Source organism: Aulonocara stuartgranti (genome assembly GCF_965226115.1).
Source record: "Aulonocara stuartgranti genome assembly, chromosome: 19".
Classification (NCBI taxonomy): domain Eukaryota; kingdom Metazoa; phylum Chordata; class Actinopteri; order Cichliformes; family Cichlidae; genus Aulonocara; species Aulonocara stuartgranti.
The window spans coordinates 28,972,640-28,992,847 of NC_138955.1; the positions used below are offsets into that span (position 1 = coordinate 28,972,640).

At 43.7% G+C, this 20,208-nt stretch overlaps 2 protein-coding genes across 2 annotated transcripts in view; both read right to left on the reverse strand.

Moving 5' to 3' along the window:
• The window catches only part of LOC309695574 (gap junction gamma-1 protein-like), a 73,427-nt gene that overhangs the window by 51,915 nt on the left and 1,304 nt on the right, over positions 1 to 20,208 (reverse strand). The window lies entirely within an intron of this gene.
• On the reverse strand, positions 506 to 19,915 carry LOC309695571 (apoptosis-stimulating of p53 protein 2-like). The gene is made up of 12 exons (XM_082516308.1): positions 19,424 to 19,915; positions 10,051 to 10,215; positions 9,663 to 9,882; positions 9,397 to 9,519; positions 8,991 to 9,094; positions 7,334 to 7,730; positions 2,679 to 3,451; positions 2,436 to 2,573; positions 2,115 to 2,248; positions 1,751 to 1,917; positions 1,062 to 1,261; positions 506 to 679 (listed from the first exon to the last, which is right to left on the reverse strand). Exons 1-12 carry the CDS (start codon positions 19,439 to 19,441, stop codon positions 638 to 640), a joined length of 2,481 nt encoding a protein of 826 aa, XP_082372434.1. The 5' UTR covers positions 19,442 to 19,915; the 3' UTR covers positions 506 to 637.

The following is a 20,208-nucleotide window of genomic DNA, read 5'->3' on the forward strand; positions in this document are numbered from 1 at the left end:
TATATACTTACATTTCTTTGTGTCTGATGGTGTTGACAAAAACCTTGCACTTCCCCAGCAAAAACATAAATTAAAAAACACCTGGGAGATTGTACCAAAACATACTCAGACAGCCAAAACTTTGTGTAACAATTATATGTAAATATGTTTTGAAAAATCAAAAAATAACTTTTTTACCTGTTTTGTCCCTAATCTCAGGAATCGCTGAAATGCGAACTGCCAAGAAAAAGAATTGCATTTTTTTTTTAAATTTAAATTTAACCCTATTACAACTGTTGTGAAAATAATGCAGCATTTCATATAACACCATATCAACAGTCAAACATGGTGGTGGTAATGTGATGGTCTATGGCTGTTTTGCTGCTTGAAGACATGGACGACTGTAATTTGGAACCATGAAATCTGAAATGTTTAAGTGTGACAAATATGCAAAAAAGCTCCTGAGAAATCCAGATGAGGTTAAATCCTTTTCACATTCAATGAAAGATTGAGAAACATTTCCTTTTTTACATTTATTTTTTAAAAATCAACAACATCTGACTTTTTTTCCTCTACTATAAGAACCCAGAGGTTTATTCCCATGATGCACTTCTCTCGTGGAAACATGTAGTCCTCTGAAAGAGACACAAGCCGTCTTTTAGGCCAGGCTTCTTTGCCGGGGCTTAATCCTCAGATATAGCTGGGAATGAAAGATAGAGTTTCTCATTAAAACACCATTAAGATAACATTAAATACTGAAACGTCAAACTTAAGACTGTTAAGTAACAGGATTCTCAAAGCAGTTTTTAAATCTGATTAAAACATGTGATTTAAGGCCAACCTGAAGTAGCAACAGATTGGCAGACTAGACAGTTTAATTCCCGCACATTAGGAAATCTTACCGTCTTATTCTTTATTACATTTTTCTGATATTCTCCTGGGATGCTTTTTTACTTTAACAAGAAAGTTTTAAATGCTGATGTAATGGGACCCTAAACCCAGAAATCTGAACATTTCCTTATGAGTAGCTTCAGTCTAAAATGTTTATACAAGCTCTGCTAAATTTGGCATGGGCGGCTCACCCCCAGAAGGTTTCGGGGAATGTATCCCTCATGGTCACCGCATTGTGCCCACCACCACTCCGTTTCCACCTCATCCTCCCTTCTCAGCACTGTCATGCAGTCACCCTCACTGAAGCAAAGCTCGTCGTCACTCTGAGGCTTATAGTCCCACAGGGCATACACTACACCGTGATTCATCACACCCATCTTCTCCTGAACACCTAAAAAGACAAAAATAGATTAAAAGTTAATGAGTCTGATATTCTTTAAGCTTTTATGTGAAAATGTAATAACCTGAGACAAATTTAAACTACTTTAAGTCCAAGTCCATTTGCTGAAACACAAGCCTCACAAGTCTAGAAAACTTTTACAAAATTGATTTACTTCCTTGATATAACTGGTCTGAACCAAACCCCCTTAAAATGCATGAACCTATTCAACAGTCCTCAAAATCCAGGCAGATCACAACAAGATCCTTATGGCACCCAAGATCTTTTAAATCTCCTAAAGAACAATTAAGCAAATTCCAAACTCACCTGTAACCTGTACAGACACCCATCATAAATCAGTAAATCTCTTGTTGCTACAGAACACGCTCAACCCCTTGAAAGATTTGCGAAATTGTCCTTGAAATCAACAAATGTGTTATGAACTATGAGGCTTATCTCCCTGAACCCCTTTTGTTAATATGTTAACAGGTTTTGTCTCACCATAGAGGAACTGGGAGCACTGGACATAGCCATCTTCCATCTCTTCGCACTTGTCAGCAGCTGTCTGCATGTCACTATATGTTGTGGCGAATACAGCTGCTCCAGACTCGACAAGGAACTTACAGACCTGAACGTTGTTACAGGAGGCAGCACAGTGAAGGGGCGTCCTGGAGACACGAACAGAAGGAGAATGAGTAGTTAGTTAATAAGGACTGGTGCTGTGCCAAATTAATTTGTTTTCTTCCTACCATAGACAATGTAAAAGACAGACATAACATCCGGAAGTTATGTCCGGAGGTGTCACCATGGCTAAGTCCATCTTTTATACTGCCCATGTTTTCTACTGTTTCCTACATAGGCTCACCAGCCGTCACTGTCGGCAGCATTAACATTGACACCAAACTGAACCAAAAACTTGACAATCTCGGTGTGGCCGGCACAAACTGCGTTGTGCAGAGCTGTGATGCCCTCGTCGTTCGGCATACTAGGGTCATCCACCTGAAAGACACACAGTAACATACTGACCATATACCCTGGGGTGAAGAACAATTAAGGAATTTGCAAGTATAAATCTTTTTAGTGGATCTATAAAATAAGTATAGCAGTGTGTAGCTCCCACAATTTTTTGGTACATGTACAATGATAATAATGGGCTATTTTATTCTATTTGTTTTGTGTGACTCACATCATAGATAACCCTCTGGACAAGATCATATTCGCCCTCCAGAGATGAATCCAGTAGCAGGGCCAAAGGGTTGAACTTGACCCGCAAATTGTGGTTGGCTCGCTCTTTGCCAGCTTTATGGAGGTTTGATTTCTTACCCTAAGAAGAAAACAGAACTGCAATAAATTAGAAAAAAAATTGTGTTTGTATTTTAGGCAAACTGGATTTTTAATAACCTCTCAAAATCTGAGTCACCTCACTCACCGGCAGAACTGTGACCTGTCCTGCAACCTCTGGTGGCTGCAGGGGAACAGTATCATCTCCCTCTTCCAACTCCCCGCAGCTGGGGTAAGGTGGGGGTGGGTAAGGAGGGAACTCCTCTAGAAACGGTTCCTGGTGAGCTAAGGTTGATGGACATTTCTCTTTCTCCTTGTCCTTGTCTTCCAGCAGTGATAGCATGCAGTGGCAGGAAGTAGGATCAGAGATGGGTGAGCAAGGGGGTAGTGGGGGTGGGGTCAAACTTTTCTCAGGGAGTGGCTCTTTCAAGTCAGTTTCACTTTCATCCTGAACCCTGGCTACTCCATCTATGCCACCCATCCTGTCCTCATGAACTGTAGGCTGTATATGGATCCCTGCAGAATTAGCCGTCTCCATGGGGATGGTTTCCATAGCAACCAGAGTGGTTTTCTGGTAGAGCAGTTTCTGAATGTTGGGTCCTGCTGGGCCTTCGGGCTCTGTGATTGAGTTGCGTTTCTTCAGGGGTCGGGGTGCATGTTGCAGCCAGCGACGCAGATTATCCAGGTCAGCATCACTGGGGTTCCTGTGAGAGTTTGATATGAAGGGGAGGAGCTTGGTGGGTCTGAGCGGGCAAGGGATACTGTGTTCCGCTGTTTCTCCTCCGATACCTTCAGTGTTACCTGGGCAACTGTTGTCAGCTTCACTTCCGTCAGGTGCACAAAATTCAGAATTGAAGGAATGGTTTTCTGAGCTGATTGATTGCTGCCTGCTGCTGGCTGGAAGGACTGGTTTTCCATACACTAAGAAAAGAAAGAGAATACATGGATTCACAAGACATTTCTCACAGCAAGCTCTATTTGACCTCCATTAAACAAAAGCACAGATTACAAATTACATGTTTGATTATTGTTTGGGGTGAGAGGAAAAAAAACTCCCCCAAAAAACTTCATTATTGATAGATAAGTACCTGTTTTTCCTAAATACTGATACTGAAAAAGCTTGCTTTGCCAATAAACTACAAAGCAAAGGCAAATCAAGTGGTATCTAAATCAGTCCCTGACAACATGCCAGTAAATACCAGTCACAGCTGTTCCCTTCACCTCACATGGTGAAGTTTCCAAAATATAGTCTGAACAAGTACAACATCACAGAGGAAATGCTATCAAGTACTGGGCTATAAGTTTTATTTACATCCATCATGCAGGTATAATTAATGGAGTGAAATACTCCGTATTTTACTTCTAGGAGACAGGCTTATGGCCTGTATTTGTATAGTGCTTTACTAGTCCTTAAGGACCCCAAAGCGCTTTACACTACATTCAGTCATCCACCCATTCACGCACACATTCACACATATTGGTGATAGCAAGCTACATTGTAGCCACAGCCACCCTGCGCACTCCCGGCGCACTGACACAGGCGAGGCTGCCGGACACCGCGCCACCGGGCCTTCTGACCACCACCAGTTTTCTCTGTCAATCGTTCCTAGTTTAGTTATCTGTACAGGGAGTGCAGAATTATTAGGCAAATGAGTATTTTGTCCACATCATCCTCTTCATGCATGTTGTCTTACTCCAAGCTGCATAGGCTCGAAAGCCTACTACCAATTAAGCATATTAGGTGATGTGCATCTCTGTAATGAGAAGGGGTGTGGTCTAATGACATCAACACCCTATATCATGTGTGCATAATTATTAGGCAACGTCCTTTCCTTTGGCAAAATGGGTCAAAAGAAGGACTTGACAGGCTCAGAAAAGTCAAAAATAGTGAGATATCTTGCAGAGGGATGCAGCAGTCTCAAATTGCAAAGCTTCTGAAGCGTGATCATCGAACAATCAAGCGTTTCATTCAAAATAGTCAACAGGGTCGCAAGAAGGGTGTGGAAAAACCAAGGCGCAAAATAACTGCCCATGAACTGAGAAAAGTCAAGCGTGCAGCTGCCAAGATGCCACTTGCCACCAGTTTGGCCATATTTCAGAGCTGTAACATCACTGGAGTGCCCAAAAGCACAAGGTGTGCAATACTCAGAGACATGGCCAAGGTAAGAAAGGCTGAAAGACGACCACCACTGAACAAGACACACAAGCTGAAACGTCAAGACTGGGCCAAGAAATATCTCAAGACTGGTTTTTCTAAGGTTTTATGGACTGATGAAATGAGAGTGAGTCTTGATGGGCCAGATGGATGGGCCCGTGGCTGGATTGGTAAAGGGCAGAGAGCTCCAGTCCAACTCAGACGGCAGCAAGGTGGAGGTGGAGTACTGGTTTGGGCTGGTATCATCAAAGATGAGCTTGTGGGGCCTTTTCGGGTTGAGGATGGAGTCAAGCTCAACTCCCAGTCCTACTGCCAGTTTCTGGAAGACACCATCTTCAAGCAGTGGTACAGGAAGAAGTCTGCATCCTTCAAGAAAAACATGATTTTCATGCAGGACAATGCTCCATCACACGCGTCCAAGTACTCCACAGAGTGGCTGGCAAGAAAGGGTATAAAAGAAGAAAAACTAATGACATGGCCACCTTGTTCACCTGATCTGAACCCCATTGAGAACCTGTGGTCCATCATCAAATGTGAGATTTACAAGGAGGGAAAACAGTACACCTCTCTGAACAGTGTCTGGGAGGCTGTGGTTGCTGCTGCACGCAATGTTGATGGTGAACAGATCAAAACACTGACAGAATCCATGGATGGCAGGCTTTTGAGTGTCCTTGCAAAGAAAGGTGGCTATATTGGTCGCTGATTTGTTTTTGTTTTGTTTTTGAATGTCAGAAATGTATATTTGTGAATGTGGAGATGTTATATTTGTTTCACTGGTAAAAATAAATAATTGAAATGGGTATATATTTGTTTTTTGTTAAGTTGCCTAATAATTATGCACAGTAATAGTCACCTGCACACACAGATATCCCCCTAAAATACCTAAAACTAAAAACAAACTAAAAACGACTTCCAAAAACATTCAGCTTTGATATTAATGAGTTTTTTGGGTTCATTGAGAACATGGTTGTTGTTCAATAATAAAATTATTCCTCAAAAATACAACTTGCCTAATAATTCTGCACTCCCTGTATTTCTAGCCTAGGTTGTCTGGTATCTGGTCCTGTTCATGCCTGGTCTCACCTCAGTGTCCTCAGTGTAATGACAGGATTTCTGCGAGCAGTTTTGTAGAAATGGTGTCTAAAGGACCACTGATGGTTTTTTATAAAGTAATTATTGAAGTTAACTCAGGAAGATCAATTGGAGAAAAAGAGACAAAATAAATATCAGTGGTTCTGAAAGTACATGATGTTACATCTGTGAGATTGTTATGAGTAATTTTTTACTGCTGATCTGCACTGTGTTGGCACATGACATTGAAGAAGACAACGGGATGAATAATATCCTTAAATTAAGGATATAATTCCTCCCCTTGTACACTTTCAGAAAGACATCTGCTGTGATGAAATCTATTCCTCACTGCTGTGTAATCCATTATTGTAGATTGAAATGTTATTAGTAAACGATCAGACAAAACAGGGTTTTCAGGAAATACTGTTAACTGTTCAGTTTCGATCCCATATGTCATAACAAGATCTAGTGTATGATTAAAGTGGTGGGTGGGTTATTTTTTCATTTTGAATACAACGGATTAAATGCATGGATGATAAAATCACCTACAATAATTATCCTATCCGAGCTGAGCACTAAATCAGATAAAAATTCTGAGAAAACAGCCAGAAACCACGAGGCCCAAGTGAACAATAACAAATAAAGCTGTTTGTGTGGCTGTAATTTCAAATAAATTACAACTCTGCCTGTGTCTTTGGTTGATTAATAAGCTGGAGTGGAAGATTGCTGTCACACCCCGACTTATATTATTTAATAATAGACACTATTTTACTCTTTGGTGCATTTGTGGATACTATGTTTTTCTTTTGTTGTTATTTTTTATGTTTAAGTCATTATTTTGCTGATTTTTGGTTTGTTTTTTCTTGGTTTGGGAACAGACACAGTCTCTAAGGGGTTTTGGGGGATAACAGGGGGAGAGAAGCTGTGGAGAGGCGTGTAAGACTGCGACTCTGCTTCCTGATCCCAACTCTCGATAGTCACGCTTTTTTTGTGGGGGGGAAATTATTAGAGACATGGACAGTTTGGTGGTGTGGTGGTGTGAAGAGTGGAGAGGCCAAGGTACTAGTCAGTCGGCTACGAGCTAAGCTAAGGTAGTGAGTCCCTAAAGATGAATGAATACTTTGAATATAATTAGCAGGTTATTCAACAGAAAGTGTGCTTTGGATAAAGCATTTAAGGATTACACTATGTAATAATATAAGTTTTTAGATCAAATTTGAATCGAAATAAGCTACAGAAAACACCACTGTGTGCTGTAACAGGAACAGGAAGTGATGCTCTACCCCAAGACCAAGTGTTGGCAAGTTTGTCGCACACACCTTATTTTTCTGCAACGATGTAAATGCAAAAGCCTCTCCCCTGTTGACTGAATTTTGGTGTTTTGGTGAAATTTTTTAAATTCATATTTTTCTACTAAGACATATACTACATTTTGGTGAATAAGGAGGACCAGTGCTTCCAAGGACCAATCTTACACTGATCAAAATAATCAGAAAAATCCTTTTGGCCATAATTGTGCAGCCCTATCTTAACAGGAAGAGTATTCTAATACACGGGCAATCGTATCAGTGGATTACCTCGGGGCTGGCTCCGAGGCAGTGTTCCTTGGCCACTGTGTTGGTATCCCTTCCCCAGTGTAGCCTGCTGGGTGTACATCGAGTAGATTGAGGAAGCCGCCAGGGTCTGAGGTTTCTGAAGCACAGGTGGGGGACAATCAGAGAGTTCTGGGGTGTAGGGTCGCACAGCAGCAGCTGGAGGACTCTCCTGCTTGTTGGGCAAAGGGAGGGTGTTGCTATGACTGGATAGAATTCCTGGAGCCCTGAGGGGGGCCCCAACTGGCTTCACCTTACCTGGGAAGGTGCCAGTGTTATAGGGGGCTTTGGAGAAGGCTGACAGGCCAGAAGATCGGAATGGTTTGGGCTTGCTGGGAACTGGAGGAGGTGCTGTCAACTTGGAAAGACTTTTGGATGAGACCTGAAAGTAAAATATAGCAAACGTGGAAACACAGGGTTATACTCAGAGATTGATGATATAACTGCAAAATACAGAAAATGAAGCAATAAATCAAATATCAAAATGAGCTGAAATGTAAAATGGCTTTACATTAAAATTGTAAGTGCTCAGCAGCTATTAACCGGTTTGAGTTTGACTTTTCATATTTAGCCTTACAATTATTGTACCGTAATTGTCGGGCTATAAGCCGCTACTTTTTGCACAAGCTTTGAACCCTGCGGCTTTTAGTCAGGTGCAGCTTTTCTATGGATTGTCCATGATTTTTGTGATATCGTAAGAGGATTTGTTTTGTTTGTTCCGCTGTTGTACGGCACTACGTTGCCTGGCGAAAGGGCATGTGATCAGACACACAGTATCGGGGTTCAAGAGTTGTATGTTGGTCACATGTCCGTCCGCCAGGCAACGTAGTGCCGTACGAAGTAGCGCGAAAAACAAACTTCAAAGTAGCACTACGCGTTCAGCGGGAGGCGTGGATGATGAGCGGCGATAAACTTGCGAAAAGCAGGTTATGCTCAACTCCACCGGTGGATTCTGACAGCGTGGAAAAGTGTGAAAACATCCACGATCACCAACGGATTTCGAAGGGCTGGACTGCTGCATGATGGAGAGGAGGACACCGCCACGGCCCTTCTGAGGGTGTTCGACTCTGACACTGACAACGAGGATTTGTTTGGTTTTGAAAGTGACAACAAAGGAGAGAAGCTGAGAGTGGATGACGAAGCCACCCTGAGCCTGTTCGTTTCCGACACTGGAGAAGAGGACTTTGGTGGTTTTAGTGCGCAGGAAGAAGAGAAAGATGGTGGTGAATGACTGACTTTTCTTCTTGTTAAAGCCGTGTCACTGCACCTGAGCCTAAAAGGTAGTCTGAAGCTATTTTTCTGGTGTGCTGTAGGTTATTGTTATGTACTACATTTCTTACTCATTTATGAAGCACAGTATATGTTTCGTACTTGTAATTACCGCTACTTGTACATATACCTAAAAAGTTATGCAAATATGTACCCATAACTTGTTTTTCAAAATATTAATAAAAGGGGTGTGTCTCCAAACAGCCATCTCTTTCCTGACAATTCGCTTTGTGCATATTCTCTTACATATGATAAGTCAACATTGAAACACCTGCGGCTTTTAGTCAGGTGCGGCTAATGTATGTACAAAACAGGATTTTCTCCTGATTTTAGCTGTATGAGATGTAGAGACTAAATGGAAGCCCACTGATACCTGATTGTCCCTGAGCAGGTTCTCTGTGGAACGATTAGATCGTGAGGGGATGGGAGGAGGAATGTCGGACCCAGAGTAGCTCTTGTCTATGGCGGTCTCACCACCTAGAAAAGAGAAAGTAACTCTAACATCCATGGGACTTTGTTTAAACAATTTTCTATCTCCCAGATCTCATTCCTTCTATTCTCAGGTTGATTAGCCTGTCATTTGTACATGGTATTCTATGAATGCATGGATAGACCATCCTTAAATTAGGTTTTCAGTGAATGTCTCAATGTCTCAAAGAATCAGCGTGCCTGAACGTTTATGTGTCAGATTAGAAATGTAGTAACAAATGATTGTAAAGGCATAGAAAGTTTAAATCCTCTTTCTGCAAAAGGTAAAACAGAAACAGGACCTAACTGACCTGAGTTGCGGCAGCTTAGACTCGACATGCGAGGCAGAGTGGAGGCATGCTCGTAACCCCTACTGGATTCGGAAAATGAGCTTTCCCAGTCAAAGATCTTGCTTGTTTTTAAGGTGTTGAAACCTGTGAGGCAGAGATAACTACATCAAGTAGAGTTTTGGTACTAGAAATAGAAGTGACTAACTCAGACTCAAATAGTGTTTCAGCATGCTAGGACAGACTCAAAACATAGAAAAATATATTTCTTACATCACGGAAACATGTACCTGAGGCTGGTTTGACAGGCCTAGGAGGTGGCTTCAGTGATGAATCAGCCATGGGCAGGGTGACAGTGCCATCTGGGTATGCTGGCTTCACCAGAATCTCCTGGCGGACCGGCACAGGTGGCCCCTGAGAGCTTGATGTGGAGGATGACTGGATGTACGGCCCCACCGCTGCCACTCTGGAGCCCATGCTATATTGTGGGGCTGTACAGTCTGAAGCCACCTAGAGTGAGCAGAAATGTTTGACTGCTGCAGCCTTTTCGATCAGTACTTGTATATTAAGCAAACAACAACAAAGCAAAAATAAATGTTTTGTACAAAAAACAAACAAAAAAACCTTGAAATTGTAGAAATCTACTTTTGCTGATATTTTTTTCCTATATAAACTCACTGGCTGGTTCTCATTCTGCTGCAAAGCAGCCTTTTTCTTCCAGAGCCGTTCCCGGAGTTCAACCAACCGACGGTCCATCGCAGCTACTTCCAAGTTCCTTTTGTTCAAGCTGTCTCTCTGCTGCTGCAGCCTGCCACTATGATCCTGATTCAGCTTGTTTCTTAGCTGTTTGGAAAGGAGGGGGTGAGAAGTCAAAGTATGATTGAAAACCAACAGAAAAAATATTGTCTAGAATAATTTATTAGACACTAGGTTTAACCTCCTAGCAACTGTAGCTGGAAGTACTAACAGTGTGAGATAGAGGTATGTACAGCCTGATATCAAATCACTCCCTATATCAGTGGTTCCCAAGCTTTTTTTGCTTTTACGTTTAGTAAACAATTAAACAAATACAAGTTCACTCAGCAGCCGCGGAGCAGAAGCCAGGGGGAGTTGCAGTGACGCGCCCGTGAGCTCCGCCGGCAGCCAGCTGTGCCTGAGTGACCGAGCCCCGGGCCGAGAGGCCGGGGGCACCCCACCTCCGAAGTGGTCCGAGCGAGCCCCAGGTTCCAGGCCCCGATAAGCGGCCGCCAAGGAGTGAGCCGGTGTGTACCTGGATGCCCACCCCCAGACACAAAGAACCACCAACGCACCGACACCTGAGGGAGTCCGCCACTGGCAGGGGAAGTGGTGGTGGGTGGAGATAGGCCTCCAAACCTTGGAGGGCCTGAGGTGTCCCCAGAGAGGTGGTGTCTGATACCCAACCTGACATATAGACACAGACATACAGGCACACACAGACACAAACATCCATTCCCCCCCTCATGCTCTCATATACACTCACTCCACACTCAACCAACGTGGAGACAGACATAAAGAGACGCTGTACACACGATCACACTCCCCAAGCGTACTCTACAAACCGGGTCTAGGTACCCTTGCCCCTGGTGGGGGGAACTGCACCCAGACCCAGGTGGTGTTACCCTTTTCCCTGAGGTGGGGAGAGGCAGACCACCCCGACTCCGTAGCAGCAGGGAGGCCCCACTCCTCCCCAGTCGGACGGCCAACTCCTCCTAGCCCTCCCGCTCCAGCAGGCCGCAGAGAATGGGGGTGGGAGAAGACTCCAAACCTCCCTCCACCCGCTCATTGTAGTGTTGATGCATGTGTGTTCTAAGGTGCAATTAAAACCCAGGAGGGCATGGAGCTACCTGCCAAGGAGCAGCAGGTAAGCGCATAGTCCCTCCTGATAGCCCTCAATGTCTAAGTGTATTTAAAATTGAGAGGTGGGCAACGACGCCAGGGGTGAGGTGTACACCCTGATGGTAATATGGACTCCGTGATTGTGCCCACCCCCAAGATCCTATATGTATGTGTAATGAGAGTGTGAATAATGTGAATGTCTAAGTTGTGGGATAAAATTGAGGCAGAGGCAGCCGGAAGGGGACAGAGGGGGGGGGGGGGGGTAGCCTCCTCTGCACCCTGGTGACATACCCCTACTCCAAGGCCCTACATGTGTGGGTGGTTGTGGTGGAGCGGGAAGAGGGAGGCAGCTGGAGATGGGGAGGGAAGGAAGGGAGGGGCAGGTAACCCCTCCCTGGGGCCAGCTCCCCCGCTGACCCCAGTAGGCACCCCCATACTCCGCGACCCACCAGGGAAAGGGGGCCCAGGCCCATCCAGACCGGGGCCCAGTGCAGCAGCGCCTCCCGGCCCCACAGAGCCCGGGACAGTCCACCCAACCCCACCACAGAGAAAACTGCACCCACCCCACCATCCACTCATCTTCCAGTCTACATAAGACAGTAAACGCCCAGGCTGAGATCTTCCTCCACCTCTCCTGTATCTTCCCCTCCTGCAGAGAAAGTCCCTTGTCCATCAGGGAAGTGACAGACAAGGTAAGCGACCCATGTTGTAGGTGACGTCAGACGCCAGAGATTTTGGCGGAGAAAAAAAAAGCAAATGGTAGCATAGAGTTTAACAAAGGTTTTTCAAGCTTCAGTATTACCAAATATACTAATCAATTGTCATATAACTAACATCATCTGTCCTATCACCTTTATCACCCTGGATGACAACGGGGAGAGTTTAGACGCTCTCCAAGATTACATCGACCGCTGTTTTCAAGATTTAGTAATGAAGAAGGCCCTGAGTGCATCTTCCCCGGCTAAAACTGAGACGCCGTCATCGAAGAGATGTCGCCCAGCAGACTCCCCCGGTACATCATCGCCTGCCGGCAAAGACATCACAGACATCCTGGAGTCAATCGACAAGCGATTGTCCAGTTTCGATGCGAGGCTGGCCCTGGTGGAGATCTTACACCGGGAATCTAAATCTCTGAGAGAATCCCTGGAATTCAGCCAGCAGCAGGTGGAAACGCTTGCCGCTGAAAATGCCACGCTACGGGAGTCGGTTAAATCTCTCACCGATAACGTGACCCAGCTAAACATTGAAAATAAAAAAATAAAAGAATCCGTTATCAATCTACAAGCCCGTAGCATGAGAGATAATCTTGTGTTTTCTGGTATTCCAGAATCTGCCGGAGAGGACGCAGAGGCAACGGTGAAAAGCTTCATTAAAATCCACCTGAAGCTGCCGGAGGACACCGTAAAGAACATCGATTTCGATAGAGTGCATCGCTTGGGGGGCGTGCGGTCGCGGACCGGGAGACCACGGCCTATTGTGGCCAAATTCGGTCAATTCAAACAAAAGGAACAGGTGAAGAGTCGCGGCAGAGAGCTGAAAGGAACTGACTTCAGCGTGAACGACCAGTTCCCCAAAGAGATCCTGGAACGACGCAAGGTCCTGTTCCCAGTTCGACGTAGCTTTATCCAGAAAGGCTCCCGTGCTGTCATCGCCGTGGACCGGCTCTACGTGGACGGACAGCTCTACAGCGACCCCGGCACCACACCGTGGTTATATTGACTGCACTCCAGATAAGAACCCGCTACACTCTTTTCTTATTCATTCACACTCTCTCCTTTAACATGAGTTTAACCTAGTAATATCAATATGATGTCATAGCAGATATAACACCGTCACCCTCCGTCATTGCTTTAATTGGAATGTTTCCGTTTCGTTTCTTTTTTTTTGGTGTTGCTCACAGTTCATGTGGTTTCTTTCTTTCTCTTGTCTTTCACTGCTGTGATCACCCACTTCCCCACTCACCTACAAACAACACCCTCTATTTCTCCATATTTTCACACCACGATCACGCAAACACATCAGCTCAATGGCAGCACATTCACAACAGCCTCACAGCACGCACAGATTTGCAGGACACATAACACAAGCCACGCTTGTTCATATTAGTGAATATTCACACACATAGTCAGACTTATGGAGCCTCTCACCACACTTCTTTTTCTCTTTCTATTTTACAAACAAGTGATGTTTCCACATCCTCTCCACCTGTCTAAACGAAACACCCAGCGTACATCATTAGACATACACACACAATTATGGGCATGCTGAGGTTTGTCACATGGAATGTAAATGGAGCTGGCTCCAGAGGAAAGAGGTTAAAGATATTTAACCAGCTTAAAAAACTACAGGCTACTACAAAACTACAGATGTTGTTTTATTACAAGAAACTCACAAACCTGTCACAGGTTTAAACGAACTTAAAACACCTGAGTTTCCTAACGTGTTTGCAGCCTGTTATAATTCTAGACAACGGGGAGTAGCAATTTTAATACATAAAAATGTTAATTTTACAGTACTCGATACAGTTATAGATCCAGAGGGTAGATTTCTAATTATTAAACTATCAATATTGAACAAAAAACTATGTATTTGTAAGTATATATGGTCCAAATGTTGATGAACCCTCATTCTTCCACGGATTTTTTAGTGCACTCTCTGAACACCTTGATTGCACACTCATTCTTGGCGGTGACCTCAACCTTGGACTAAATAAAGACATGGATAGGCTCAACACAACAGGAACTCAGCGCAATTGGCAGTCCACAAATATAATCAATCAGTATATGAGCGACTTTGGTCTTTGCGATGCATGGCGCTCTCTTCACCCCACCAGTAAGGAATATACTTTTTTCTCGCATGTTCATCACTCTTACTCTCGTCTGGATTATTTTTTGGTCAGCAGCTCACTGCTGTGTGACATTTCAGACACTGAGATTCATCCTATAGCTGTCAGCGATCATGCTCCTGTATCTTTAACACTAATGCACAAGAATAACACTACGCCAAGAAAAAACTGGAGATTTAATATATCACTACTAAAAGATGAAGACTTTATTAAATATTTTAAAAAGGAATGGACTTCATATTTAGACTTTAATGACACTCCCGGAATATCTGCTTCTGTTCTATGGGAAGCAGGGAAAGCTGTGATGAGAGGTAAAATAATTTCTTTCTCATCACACAAAAAGAAAGAAGAAAACAAAAATATTCAGGAATTAGAAAAAACCATCAAATCACTAGAAGAAGCCTACGCGTGCAACCAAGATCAGGAAACATTGAACAAAATATGCAAAACAAAACTAGAATTAAATGAAATTATTAATAAAAAAACACAATTCCTTATACAAAGACTACGCTTGCAGAATTTTGAACACAGTAACAAATCAGGTCGATTTCTAGCTAACCAGCTAAAAATAAAGAAAGAAAAAACAACTATATGTGCTGCTAAAGATTTATCGGGGAACACAATATATGATCCTGGAAGAATAAACAACATTTTTAGGGATTTCTATGAAACTTTATACTCACCACAAATAAACCCATCTAAAAATGAAATTGATCTGTTTCTTGACAACGTAACTCTTCCAAAATTACTAGACAGTGAAGCAATGGAACTGGATTCGCCACTGACGCCAAGTGAACTCCAGGAAGCCCTGATAGGTATGCCCAGTAATAAGGCTCCAGGTCCAGACGGCTTCCCTGCAGAATTCTACAAAGAATTCTGGACAATTTTGGCACCAGTATTCCACGGCATGTTGCAGGAAATCGAGGAAAATGACAGACTACCACCAAATATGAATTCTGCCAACATTAGTCTCCTGCTAAAACCAGGCAAAGACCCTTTATTTCCCTCAAGCTATCGTCCAATTTCTCTTTTAAATGTAGACCTTAAAATAATCTGCAAAGCTCTCTCAAAGAGATTAGAGAAAATGACCCCCCTCTTAATTCATCCTGACCAAACTGGTTTCATAAAAGGTCGGCACTCCTCAACAAACACTCGTAGATTACTTAATTTAATAGACTACTCATACGATAAAAACATCGAAACCATAATATTATCTCTAGATGCAGAAAAAGCATTTGACAGAGTTAACTGGAAATTTTTATTCGCAACTTTACACAAATTTGGTTTTGGAAACTCTTTCATAAACTGGATAAGAATATTATACAATTCCCCAACAGCTCGTATCAGAACAAATGACCAGACATCCTCCAGCTTCTGTCTCCTGAGGGGCACCAGACAGGGATGCCCACTCTCCCCTTCACTTTTTGCAATTTTTATCGAACCTCTAGCAGCAACATTTAGACAGGCTACAACAATTAAGGGCATAAAACAAAATGTAAGAACATAGAACATAAAGTCAGTCTCTATGGGGATGATGTGTTGCTTTTTCTGCAAAACACACAAACCAACCTCTCTGAGGTAATTACTTTAATAAACTGGTTTTCAAGAGTTTCAGATTATTCAATTAACTGGCCAAAATCTACAGTTCTCCCCATTAACTGCTCCTTCCATAATTCTTCCTCTGCCCCACTGCAATCCGGAAATATTAAATATTTAGGTATTAATGTCTCTCCTAAGCTTTCAGACTTAACTAAATTAAACCACATCCCACTTCTAAAGAAAGTAGAAGGCGATCTGACTAGATGGAAATCTTTACCCATATCACTCATGGGAAGGGTCGCCACTATAAAAATGATGATCTTGCCAAAAATAAATTACTTATTTTTGATGATCCCTAACAAACCATCACAAGATTGGTTCAGATCTCTGGATTCATATATTTCCAAATTCCTTTGGAAAGATAAACCCCCGCGTATCAGCTTAAAAACGCTACAAAGAACCAAGGATAGAGGAGGATTAGATCTGCCTAATTTTTACCAATACTTCTTAGCCAACAGGCTTCAGTTCATCTCAGAATGGTTAAAATATACCTTCTTAGATGAGCCCTGGCTAGATGTTGAACAGGCACTATGCAAGGATCTAGAGATTTCAGACCTACCATTTATTAGCTCAAACATCAAAAGACATGAATGCTTTAAAAGTATCAACATCAGCTTTTCTCTGACAGCATGGTGGGAGTTTCTAAAAATAATGGAATCTTCATTAATCCCATGCAAACGTACACCTATCTGGAATAACCCAGACATATTACAAAACAATAATATGATTAATTTCCCAGAATGGAGTTGTAAAGGAATTAAATACTTAGAACATATATTAGAGGGAACAGAATTTATTCCATTTGACAGACTAGTTGCACAATATGGGATCGACAAGATTTTTAGAATATCAACAAATTAAATCCATAGTAAAAAAGAAATTTAACCTCAGTCAAGTTGAATTACAAACACCACTAAGTGCGGCATATTTTCTTACTCTTAAATTCCCCAAATTATTATTTAAAATATACAGAACACTTTCTAAATTAGATGAATCAATATCCCTTCCTATTGCAAAGTGGGAAGCAGATTTATCAGTCAGCTTAGACCAAAACTTCTGGTCTCAGATTTGCTTAAAATTCTTTAAATTAATTAAAAAACCCAGTCTGCAATTAATACAATACAAAATACTACATAGAGTGCACTATACAGGTCATCGGATGTTCAAGATGGGCTTTACATCTTCCAACAACTGCTCACACTGTCAAGGCAATACACCAGACAATTACATCCACGCTCTTTGGTTCTGTCCACCAGTGCAAAAGTTTTGGCGCGAGATATGTGAAGACTTATCAAAGTGTCAGAAATGTAACATTCCAACTTCCCCCTTAGTGTGTTTGTTGGGCAGCTTAGATAATGTCACTTCAGAAAAGAATATAGCCCATATGGTTTTCACTGCCCTATGCATAGCCAAGAAAACTGTCCTCATGAACTGGAAAAATAAAAATAATCTTAATTCTAACCAATATAGAAATTATCTATTAGATCATATTAGTCTTGATACAGCCTCTGCCACCACATCAGATCAATTGCTCTGGGCTCCTTTTATCAGCTCCATCACCTAGTGGGGGTGGGGGGTCATAGTTTGGTCCCGCCTTCACTGTTGTGATTGGTGTGGGGGTAGGGACAGGCTTAGGGCGTCGGGGGGTTCCCCGGAGGCATCTTCCTTGGGGGGCTCAACCCGGGGTAGCGGTCATGTCCGGTTAGGGGCTCTGTTGGCTCTCAGGTGACTATTTCCTCGCGGCTGCGTGCAGCGGGGCTAGGGGAGGGTCTGTGCTGACGGACGTGGGTTCTGGCCCTGGGTGGGTCCGGGACGGGCGTGAGGTTCTGGGGGCGCTCCCTCTCTGGGCTGGGGCCCGGGCCGGGCCTCGGGGGCTTGGGTCCTGGTTGGTGTGTTGCCGGGGTTGTGGGCGGGTGGGTGCATGGGGGCCCAGCCCTGGAGCAGGGTGCCGCCGGTGCGTCGAGCCACCTGGAGGGCTCTACAACTGGTGGGGGAGATGGTCACTACCCGGCTTTCTTTAGACCGCGAAGGCCGGGTTCTCAGGTGGAAGCAGCCTCTGAATTTGGACACCCCCGCTGTTTCCGGGCTGGCCAATAATAACGGTGACATTTAACGTATTTTATCTGATAAATAAACACTGTAAAATGCATTTATCACCCTAAATTACTAAAATATCGATATTTTAATGTGAAAATCGATTCTAGAACAGAAATGATTGGTATTGGAGGAACCGATATTTCAGGATCGATCCACACATCACTACCCCTAACTTTCAGTAGCTGTTGAAAGGATAAAGTTGTGGTATATCAGTGGTTATAAATACCATTATTACTTTGGGATTAGTTTAACACAAAGTTAGTGCTGATCTGGGAGCATTGCTGTGAGTCACAGTGCGCAGCCTAAAGGTCCTTTCACATCGGCGGCAGCATGTGCTGCTAATGCTAACTAAAGGCCAAGGATCCAGAATTTGTTGCGCTGGCTGTTGAGCTCTGTGGGTTTTTGCAGCAGCTCTACCTGTACTAGATGCACCTGCTCCTTGTCGTTTCTATCTCTGACTTTATGTCCTCTACAAGAGTTTGGGTTTTTTTTGCTGGTCCTTCAAATGTTCAGTAAAAACATGTATGCTAATTCATAACGAAGAATGCTTTGTAACTATCCCCACTAGTGAAGACTGTCATTTCCACAACACTGCCCCCCCTCCCCACCCCGAGGTCCGCAGCGCTGTTGAAAAGGCTCTAGAGGTCCCTGTATTAAGCACGTAAACCTGTCACACAAAAATCACCAAACTCGGACGACCACAGACTGTTTTCCCTTGTGGTGATGAAGGAAAACGCTGGGCTGGCATGTAAAAGGGCATTTATTCCCTTCAAGGACCTGAAGCTCCATAAAGCACCCCTCCAATAGCCAAACCTATCTGTTCTCTGATTGGATAGTTAAATTTGTGATTGACATGACATTGGCCAATCAGATGAAAGGAAGAAAAATAGGGTCAAAATTCGTACTTGTAACTTGAAACTTGAGTGCAGAGTTTCACGTGTATTTTTGGCTCAGTTCACACACAAACCTTTTTTACACACATACGAATTCGTTTTACACATACAAATCCTGATTTACAAATACAAAATATTTATGACCACAATTTGAGCCCATATAGTTGGTCATTATAAGAAGTGTTTGTGACCTAAACATCAAGAATGTGGGATACTGTTTGTCTGTGATTTGGAGAACCCAGTTCGTGCTCCCGACGCAGGGAAAACCAATTCTGCAGGGGAGGCCTATCTTGGCCTTGTGCAGGTAAAGCCAAAGGGAAGATATGCTTCACAATATTTTCTAGTCTTTGGCTTGGAAGGCAGTTGGTTTGGAAACATATTTGGCGATGCTTCATACCCTGCTTTGCATATGTGTGGAAGCCCCGCCAAAAACCTGTCCATTATGCTACCATGCCCCCCCCCTGCAATGGCTCTGCACCCCCCCCCCCCTCCCCAGGGGGCGGGCCCCACACTTTGGGAACCTCTTCTTGAGACTTAAGTCATGACACACTTCTCTCCCCAACATAAGTTGCCAATATACACTCAACAAAAATATAAACGCAACACCTTTGTTACTGCTCCCATTCCCTATGGGATGGACGTAGAGACCTAAAATTCATTCCAGATACACAATATAACCATCCCTCCCAAACAGTGGTCACAAATCAGTCCAAATGTGTGGTAGTGGGCACATCTGCTATATTGAGATAATCCATCCCACCTCACAGGTGTGCCACATCAGGATGCTGATCTGACATCATGAGTAGTGCACAGGTGTACCTCAGACTGCCCACAACAAAAGGCCACCCTGGAATGTGCAGTTTTGTCTCACAGCAAAATGCCACAGATGCCACAAGCAATGAGGGAGCGTGCAATTGGCATGCTGACAGCAGGAATGTCAACCAGATCTGTCGCCCGTGCATTGAATGTTCATTTCTCAACCATAAGCCGTCTCCACAGGCGTTTCAGAGAATATGGCAGCACATCACACCGGCCTCACAACCGCAGACCTCGTGTAACCACACCAGCCCAGGACCTCCACATCCAGCAGGTTCACCTCCAAGATCGTCTGAGACCAGCCACCCAGACAGCTGCTGGAACAATTGGTTTGCACAACCAAACAATTTCTGCACAAACTGTCAGGAACCGTCTCAGGGACGCTCAACTGCATGCCCGTCGTCCTCATCGGGGTCTTGACCTGACTCCAGCTCGTCGCCGTAACAGACTTGTGTGGGCAAATGCTCACATTCGATGGCGTCTGGCACGTTGGAGAGGTGTGCGCTTCACGGATGAATCATGGTTCACATTGTTCAGGGCAGATGGCAGCTGAGAATGTCCCAGTTCTTGCATGGCCAGCATACTCACCGGACATGTCACCCATTGAGCATGTTCGGGATGTGCTTGACCGGCGTATACGACAGCGTGTACCAGTTCCCACGAATATCCAACAACCTCGCACAGCCATTGAAATGGAGTGGACCAACATTCCACAGGCCACAATTGACA